This window comes from Solanum stenotomum, chromosome 6 (assembly GCF_019186545.1).
Source record: "Solanum stenotomum isolate F172 chromosome 6, ASM1918654v1, whole genome shotgun sequence".
Taxonomy (NCBI): Eukaryota; Viridiplantae; Streptophyta; class Magnoliopsida; order Solanales; family Solanaceae; genus Solanum; species Solanum stenotomum.
The window spans coordinates 1,807,901-1,817,133 of NC_064287.1; the positions used below are offsets into that span (position 1 = coordinate 1,807,901).

General features: G+C 37.6%; 2 protein-coding genes across 3 annotated transcripts; one reads left to right on the forward strand and one right to left on the reverse strand.

Moving 5' to 3' along the window:
- Positions 1-438: 438 nt before the first annotated feature.
- Positions 439-7,386, forward strand: LOC125867460 (uncharacterized). Of its 2 annotated transcripts, XM_049547970.1 has the most exons (7): positions 439-856; positions 945-1,051; positions 1,742-2,538; positions 3,704-3,836; positions 6,347-6,954; positions 7,040-7,177; positions 7,281-7,386. In XM_049547970.1, exons 1-6 carry the CDS (start codon positions 553-555, stop codon positions 7,158-7,160), a joined length of 2,070 nt encoding a protein of 689 aa, XP_049403927.1. In that variant the 5' UTR covers positions 439-552; the 3' UTR covers positions 7,161-7,177; positions 7,281-7,386. The 2 variants fall into 2 exon arrangements, with proteins under 2 accessions (XP_049403927.1, XP_049403925.1); XM_049547968.1 differs by having other exon boundaries at positions 7,040-7,386.
- A 62-nt stretch (positions 7,387-7,448) lies between these two features.
- On the reverse strand, positions 7,449-8,887 carry LOC125867225 (putative UDP-rhamnose:rhamnosyltransferase 1). The gene has a single exon (XM_049547650.1). The coding sequence runs from the start codon at positions 8,862-8,864 to the stop codon at positions 7,449-7,451; it is 1,416 nt and encodes a 471-aa protein (XP_049403607.1). The 5' UTR covers positions 8,865-8,887.
- Positions 8,888-9,233: the final 346 nt, after the last annotated feature.

Here is a 9,233-nt window from a genome sequence, read left to right on the forward strand (position 1 = left end):
GAGAAGGCTTACAACAACTTCATCAGACTTGCAATCAAACAAATAACTTACAAGTAACTCAAATAGACATATTGCAAACAACTCAAACAAACCTACTTAAAAAGCCTATCTTAATTTTTCCAGACTTGCAATCGAATAACTTACAAGTAACTTAAACAATAGATTGTAAATAACTCAACCAATCAAATTGCAAGCAACTTCTAAATAATCTTGCAACTATTTCCTAAAAAGCCTTGCAATAACTTCTTTTCTTCTATTAACAAAACAGCTAATTCAATTCATTCATTTATATATCAATTCAAAATTAAATAATTTAACATTCTCATATTATTTATAAAAACTAAACTAATGTATAAGATTATGTCACCTAAACTATACTCTAATAACTCTTAAAAAATCAAAATAATAACACCTTCCTATATTTCGACAATGTACATAATGAGCTTCTTTGACCATTTTCTCCTCTCCTTTTTCACATTCTAAACCAAAAAACCCGACAACAAAACCCACCCGGCCCGATCACCATCGAAACCGTAACTGAGAAACCAAAAAATGGCGTTGCTCGGCGACGACGGCCGAGGTTACGAGCTAGCTCTGAAACTGGAGAGTCACGGCGTATGGCGTTCATGGCTCAGCGATTCACTATATACCAATTTCATTCCTCTTCTTTCTTCTCCTTCTACTTGGGATTCTTTCATGAGAACAGACGTTGCAAAAACTAGGGTTCAGATTCACCTACAGCTTCGTGTTCGTGCTCTCCTGTTTGATAAAGCATCTGTTTCTCTCTTCCTCCGATCCGATAAACCGCCGTCGTCAATTAATACTGCTTCTGTAATTTCGAAGCTCAATCCAAATTGTACGCACTTTCATAAGCATTTGAATTGCATTGTGTGTTTTAATTATTATTTTTTGAGTTTTGTAGGTTAATTGTTTTGCAATTGCAGATTTGCAATTACATGGTGATGATGTGTATTTTACACTTGACAACTGTTCGCAAGATGAGGCTCAACAGCGTGAAGGTGTTTCTGGTACAAGCACTGTGTTATCTAAGGTGAAAAATACTTGCTTTCTTGTGAATTTATTAACTTTAGTAGGTAATGTTCATACAACAACAACAACAACAATTACATATCCAGTCTGGGGAGGGTAGAGTGCCGTAGACGTTACTCCTACCTTAGAGGCAGAGAGGTTATTTCTGATTGACCTTTGGCTCAAGGGAAAAATAGTCCAAACCAGTCCAGAATAGGAAGTATGTGAAATAGAATAGATAGTAACAAAAACAACAAATAGTAACAGAACAGTAGCTACAATAGGAAGTTAGTGGTCATATTAGTTTATTAGATGCTGAAAGAACTATGTAAAGCACGATACGTGGGGGTATGAAACCGCAGCTGGAACAGGATTACTTTTTCTGAATTTGATGACTTACTGTTAGTATGAATGGTGACTGGAGAATTTTCAATCAGAGAAATTAATAGTTTTTTGACTCATGAAGGAAGGGAGACAGGAAAAGGGTGGTACTATTGTTGTTAGTTGTTACATGTATCACCTCTCTCTTAAGTCTTAAAAGCTCGCTAGAAGGCGGAGTGTAGATAAATGTTTCATTTTGTATGGTTGGTGTGGGAGAAAATAAGGTGTAGCTGTGGAGATGGCTATTGATCTAAAATCCATGATTTTGTTTGGTTGCTTTTTCTGATTTTGTTAATATTTAGCATGACTCACATTCCTTACATTTTTTCAGGTCCAATCTAAGTCAAATTTTGGTGCTGGATCAAGATATAGCGAGTCAGAAGCTGATGCAATGTCTCAGAGGTTGAAGCTTGATGATTTACCTGAAACATGGTATAACCAGTTCTTTGAAAAATACAAAGCAAGTAAATCATATAGGTTACAGTTTGGTGACAGTGAAGCAGAAAAGCGAACACCTGAACAGATGTCCTTTTATCGTAAAGTTGTTGAGAATCATAAGAGACGGCGTGTAGCTTTTAAAGTAGATCAGAACATTGGTTTTGGCATGTTGGATGATGGATCAAACCTGCAATCAAACTCAATTTTAGATAACGACAATCCATTTTTTCCTGAAACAATATCTGCCATGAATTGTGTTCCTGATAGTGCAGTACTGCGGACAAGTCAACTGAAAGAGAACCAGAAAGTGGAGTTTAACGGGGTTCTAGATACTTTACCCCAAATAATGACCAAGAGTCCTATTATGATTGAGAGGCTTGGTATTAGACCAGAGTACCTTAGCATGGATCAAGGCAGCAATCAAAATCTTGGAAAGAATGGTGCAGAGAGGAGTAAGAAATGTCTGGGTGAAATGCAAGCACTAAAGTTATCACAAAAGGTGATGGCACAATTGCTGGGAAATGTGGGTTTTGAAGGCTCATCTGAAGTTCCACTAGATGTCTTGACTAAATTCATGAGTTGCCATATTCGTAAATTAGGTTCTACCTTAAAACTCCTTTCTGATAGCTACAGAAAGCAGTGTTCAGCTATGGAACTTCTCAAGATGTTTCTCCATACAGATGGACATAGGTTGGTGTGCACTTCTTCATATGATATTTTCAAATGTTTGATATATTCCTCTTCACTTTGTTATAATCTCTGTTTATGATATTTTCAAATGTTTGATTTGTTTCTCTTCACTGTGTTATATTCTCTATTTTTTTTTCATGAAGTATGACAAATTGGGTTTTGTCATGCTACAATGCAAGGTTTAACCTCTTAAAAGAATCGGGCTTCAAGTATTAAGGCAAGAAAATCAGGCCTAATTGCGGTAACATATTTGCCAAATAACATAAAAAATAATGTTGCATTTTCTTTTAAAAACAACGTTCCTGCTGATTAAACAATAAAAAAACTTTCCTGGTGATTAGCTGTGCACTTTCATGCACATTTTATGCTCTTTGGATTATGTATTTCTCATGAAGCTGTTGCTTGTTGAAGTATGTGAAATCTGCAATGATTAAGATATCAGAGCAACATCTATTCAGTGATCTTCATAGTTAGGTGAAAGTTGTAATTGTTCTAATAACTTATTCATTGTGGTTTCTGTACAAAAGTTTGCCAAGATGGGAAGAATTTCAATGTAGGCTTTACCCACCTCAATTGGGAATTGCTTGTGTTAGAATTATTGCTTAAACTCATCCTCGACTCTTAGGGGTTGTGTCTGTATTTGATGTCTGTTGCAAATCCAATCATATACATTATGAAAGTATGGTCTCAGTAGTTGACTCTTTCTTCCTCTGTGAAAATGTTAAAGCTCATCCCTTTCCAGGAGACTCTTCTGTGTTTTGTCCGATGTTCATTTCTGCCGTTCCGTTGTGCTTTATAGTATGAGACCTGAATATGCTTTGGATGAATTTGGAGCTGATACATGATTCGCTTGTTATTGAACTTAGCTAAAACGGATGCAATCTATTGAGTTGTTTCATGGATTTTCCTTTTTTGCTCCGTCATTCTAGGAAGTTTTCGTCCATGTGAATGACACAATAGTCATACCAATTATACCCTTATATCTCGCAAAATAGATTGTAAAAACGATGACTTTTGGAAGTTTTGATTTCTCTGCATCTCCTATATACTTATACATAAATAACTGATAATGTTGATACTCTCTCTCTATTGCCTTATAAAAGAACAATAGTTTATTTCTCCCCTATCCCTTTCAGTATCTAACCCATTTTCCTTGTTTTGGTAGTAATCTTGCGATGTTATCGGCACTTGTGAAGGATAATACTAGGAATGTTGTGCAACAAACTCAGCAACAAGTACATGGATTCCAACAACAGTTGCAACCTCAGCATGCAGCTGCCATTCGACAGTCACAGCAGGTACGTCGATTTGTTGTCAGTGGTATCCATCAAGTCATATTGATGTAGTCATTCTTGCTATTATGCTGTTCACTTCTGCAAATGGCATAAAATTTTGGTAATAGGTATACAATTGTTTGGTTTGCATGTGCAATTTTGTATTGGTTAGTGAAAAGCTTTTTCAGGAGATCAATCTTTGCAGTGAGATGCATTATTTCTAATTTTTTTTTTCTTTTATATGTGGAATTATCATACCGGACAAAATAAGTAGAAAGACTGAAGAAGATGTGCTGAGCCATTTGAATTTTAGGGGTTATTTAATAGTCAGTACGTGTGACTACATGCGATTGGACTGGGTAGGATATCTCCTTCCACTAGATAGGATTGTGTGGGTTAGGCACATCTCAAAGGCTCGAACCTTGTCGCAAACAAAAGCCTGGTATTTAAGTGGAGAAGGGTAGAGGGACGAGCCAATTATCCACCGAGTTCTGAACCATTTGCCATCGGCTCTCGGGGACATCTCGATTATCAAAATTAATTTAGCGATATTTCATCACTAGTCCCATCTAGTGATTAATATGATGCTGGGATTAAATTTTAAGTTCCAAAAATACTCTTGGAACAAATTTTACTATTTCTTTTCTCATAATTCACTTTCCATCTCAGGGATCCAATTCCATATATTGAATAGGAAAGCATCACCAATAAAAAAAACTTCCACTTATATTTGACAAACTATAAGAAAAAAATTGATGCACTACAAAATAAAGAATACAAATGAACTATTAAGAAACTGACATAAAAACTTCGGAAAATTTGAAGAAAATAGAGTTTTAACATAATGCAAAAAGTAAAAAATATCTAGTGAAACAAGAAATTACATAATATGAAGTGTATGAAAACTAGTTGCAAAAGTCCCTTCTAAAAATAAAAAAAACTAGTTGCAAAAAAGTTGTGCTTGAATTTTCCCAAGAAAACAAAGGAAACTGTAGAAGAGTAAGTGGGTGCTGAAGTTGTGGGCGGATGGGTTACATCTTGTAGCTGATGTTGGAGGAGAAAGGGTCGGGGGTGGTAAGGGAAAGGTTAAACGGTAGGTGATTTGCAATGTTAGGAGAGGGAGGAGATTTTGGGGGCTGATGGAGAAGTGTAGTGAGTGAACAGGAAAAGAGGATTAGGACCGGAAGAGACACGGGGAAAGACGTTTTTGCTTGAAGCCTTTTGCATGTTAGGGGCACAAGTGTCTTGTTACATCATCATCAACTGGTATTTTTGTAACTAGGGTGGTAAATCAAAGTATTACGATAAAAGGGAATACAACAATGGGGTAAACATGTCAATTAATAAGGGGAGTAGTACAGAGCATCCAGGGAAAAGAAGCATAACACAATGAAATAATACGGTAACCTATGTTGCTTGGACTCTTCTAAAATATTGATAGGTACGTGTTGGATACTCTAGAAATAGTGCATGTTTGGAGGATCCGACATGGGTGTGACAACATTTTTGAAGAGTCTGAGCAACATAGGCAATAACTGAAAATACAATACATGTATGCAACTAATACTACTACAGACACAAAGCTCCCACCAAGCCTAAATCCACCGAGAAGCGAGTCAAAGTTCAACTACCTGTTAACCTTCTACTCTAATTTGTGACCTCCAAACCCTCCTATCATGTCCTCGGTAAGCTGAAGCTGCTCCATGTCTTGTCTAGTCACCTCTCCCCAATAGTACTTCGGCCTACCTCTCCATATACCCACTATATCCAACCTCTCGCACCTCCTTACTATGTCCAAACCATCTCAGTTCCCTCGTCTAGCCCACCACTGAGGCCATTCCGTCCTTGTTGGTCTAACCACAATTCCGTAGAACTTACATTTAAGTTTATGTGGTACCTTGTTATCACATAAGACTTCGAAAGCGAGCCTCTATTTCATCCACCCCGCACCAAAATACAAAAGTAAATTTATATGTACATATATAGTTGGAACTCATCCACTTTCTTTTTGTTTTTGTTTAAGCACTACTAGTTTATAGGATAAACCAAAGTAAATAAATAATGGTACAATCAACTATTATGAAATGAAATTTTAAAATGATTATTTATAGACAAAAAACTTGATGTAAAGTAGAACTTCAAGTGTTAAGATTGAGGTTTTTCTGGTTCAAGGTTTGGCATCATCATGGTTCCATTTGGGATTCTGATTCGTGAGGGGTTATGGGCATAATCCGAGTAAACCCATCATCAAAATCACTCTAGCCCAAACCCATTAAAACTTGGCGGATTACATGGGTTTTGGTTGGTTTTGCCACCCCTATTTGTAACAATCCATCCTCCCTTCCCCAAGGACAAGATAGTAGCTTTGATAAATCTATCTGGGGGCCTAATGCTGAGTTGTACAAATCCGGGATAAGAGTTGGTACAAAATGTGGGATAATTTACCTTGACCTTTATTCCATATTCAAAATTTACTTGATAATATTCTGGCTTTTTATTAGATAGTCTACAATTACATCTTGGGTTATGTGCAGATATTAAGAATGCATCCTCAGATGCAGCAGATACAGCAGATGATCAATTCTCAAAATCTGACTCCTCAGCAACAGCAGCAGCTGATCAGTTCCCAAAATCTGACTCCTCAGCAACTGCAGCAGCTGATCAATTCCCAAAACCTGACTCCTCAGCAACAGCAGCAGTTGATCAATTCCCAAAATCTGACTCCTCAGCAACAGCAGCAGCTTATCAATTCCCAAAATGTGACTCCTCAGCAACAGCAGCAGCTGATCAATTCCCAAAATCTGACTCCTCAGCAACAGCAGCAGTTGATCAATACCCAAAATTTGACTCCTCAGCAACAGCAGCATCTGGAGAGATTGCGAAGGCGCCAGCAGTTAACACCTCGTCCTGGTATGAGTATGAACATGAACATCGACAAGGACAGGCCCTTAGTCGAAGTCAAGCTTGAACATCCAACTGATTTTCCAATGGACAACAATGCCTTTAATGCAATGACTGCGAGACAGCCGCAGATGCAGCAGTTCCGTCAGCAGCAAATTGCAGCTATGTCATCTACCTATGCTCAAAACACGAATCAGTTTAGGCCAATGTCTTCTCTTCAAATTCCTCAAGTGCAGTCACCGTAAGTAATATTATATGCAATAGAAGTTGTAGGCGTCTAACTACATCATATGATGTATTATCATACTCCATTTTTTTTTTTACAGGAATATGGGAATGGCCAGGGCTCCCCCCGTAAAAGTCGAAGGATTCCAGGAATTGATGGGTGGAGATTCAACAATGAAGCATGATTCCGAAGAAAATAAGTTAATGTCTCCTCAAAAATAGTATTGTACCAATGGCTAGTAAGTATTGAATTAGCAGTAGATGGGTTCTTAACAAAGCTGTTTTCTTGTCACTCTTATGAACTGCTTTTTTACATTGTTTAGCTAAATTATTTATACACAGAATGATTGCTGAAAGAAAATTTAAGTAGGCATTGTACATTTTTTCATCAGGATGGCTGCTGCGATCAGGTGTGTACCATATTCCGTTGTCATTCGGCTTTGTTCCTCTAGAAATGTATTATTTGTGTAATTTTATTTATTTTGTTTTGATTACATAGATTTCTAGGAACTATGCCCCATTGGCCATTTTTCTATGATCTTCCAAGAACTGAATTAGATCTTCTATATACTTATCATGTAGCCTTCTATTCCCAAATATTGAACTGATATCTTTTGCTTTCTCTCTAATTTTCCTTCCATCTTTTTCAACCATTACCAACTTCACTGAACTGGATACAGAGTCCCTTGTGTATGAACCATCCTCTTCATTTCTTGGTATTTCTATACCAATCTCCTTATCCTCTAGGATTCTTGCATTCAAACCTTGATCAACCAAAAATGGCAACATAATCAACGGGTGACCAAACATTAACCCTTCTATTAGCGAGCTCCATCCACAATGAGTCAAGAATCCACCAACTGACACGTGACTTAGTATCTTCAACTGAGGTACCCAACTCTTCCATACTATACCTCGACCATGTATTCTGTCCTCAAACCCATCAGGCAGCTCAACGTAATCCATGTGTCCTGAGTTAGATCGCTTCCTCAGAGCCCAGAAGAACGGTACCCTAGACAACTCCAACCCGTAGGCCAACTCGTTGATTTCACTCTGACCAATAGTGACTTCACTCCCTAACGCTACGTAAACTACCGACCCTTTGTTATGTCCATCTAGCCATTCTTTGATGCATGTCCAAGTTCCATTGTTGTCACTATTGTCCAATGAAGGTGGCATTAATCCCACCGGAACTATAGGCCTATGGTGAAGATCCTCTAGTAACTTCAACCACTGACCTTCAAACTCACAACACTGACGTATAATAACTACGTCAACATCCTTTATCGTAGCCCCAGAACGATATATGTCTGACACACCAGACACGTTCTTCTGCATGGCATCGACTACCCACTTAGCTTCATGGTGACGAAAAGCCACCTTAGTTTCAAACGGTATCCATTTAGGTGTCACCATGAAATCCTCTGGTGTTGGTGGTGGATTACTAGAGCCAGTGAGCATCATGTCTGTAGATCCCCAAAAAGCCAAAAACCAAGCGTTAATAACTCGAAAAAATCCCCTAGAAATCCTTAACCTAGTTGTGATTGGTGCTAACCAATAAGGTGCAAAATCATGAATAACCCAATCAGGAGAAGTTTTCTCCAAGAAACTTGTTAATTCAAGTTCCATTCCATCTAAGGCTTTTTTGAGATAGACAATATCTTTAGTGTGAATATCCATAGTTGCTTCTGCATTTTCTGGTAATCCATCAACATGAGGAAGAGGGATTTTCACCAAGGTTATTGATGTGGAATATTCAAGTGGGAGTTTTGGGAGTCTGTCGATGTTTCTTGGGGTAGAAATGAAGGAAATTTTGTGACCTTTTTGAGCTATTAATTTGGAAAGTTCAAGATATGGTATAATATGACCAAAAGCTACCCAAGGGAACATGACTATATGGAGTTTGTTTTCAACTCTATTAGCCATGGCTTTAGAGCTTTGTATGTTTTTTCCGTGTTTTGTTAATAATAACATAGTCACAACTATATAAAGAGTGTAGACAATGGAGAAAATGATTAAAAAAATGATCCCTTATGTTTGAGGGTAGGTTCAAAATAGTCCCTTAAGTATTGAACAATTTTAGTCCTTTTCAGTTTGCCGACGGTCTTTCAGAAACAATCTCTCTACCTTTACAAGGTAGGGGTAAGGTTTGCATGCGTACACACCATCCTCCCCGGAGTCCAATTGGGAGATTACATTAAGTATGTTGTTGTTGTAAGTTTGTTAAAAAGTTAAACACTTTAAGGGGTTGTTTGGTAGAAAAATAAATAATGCAGGGATTAGTAACACAAGGAT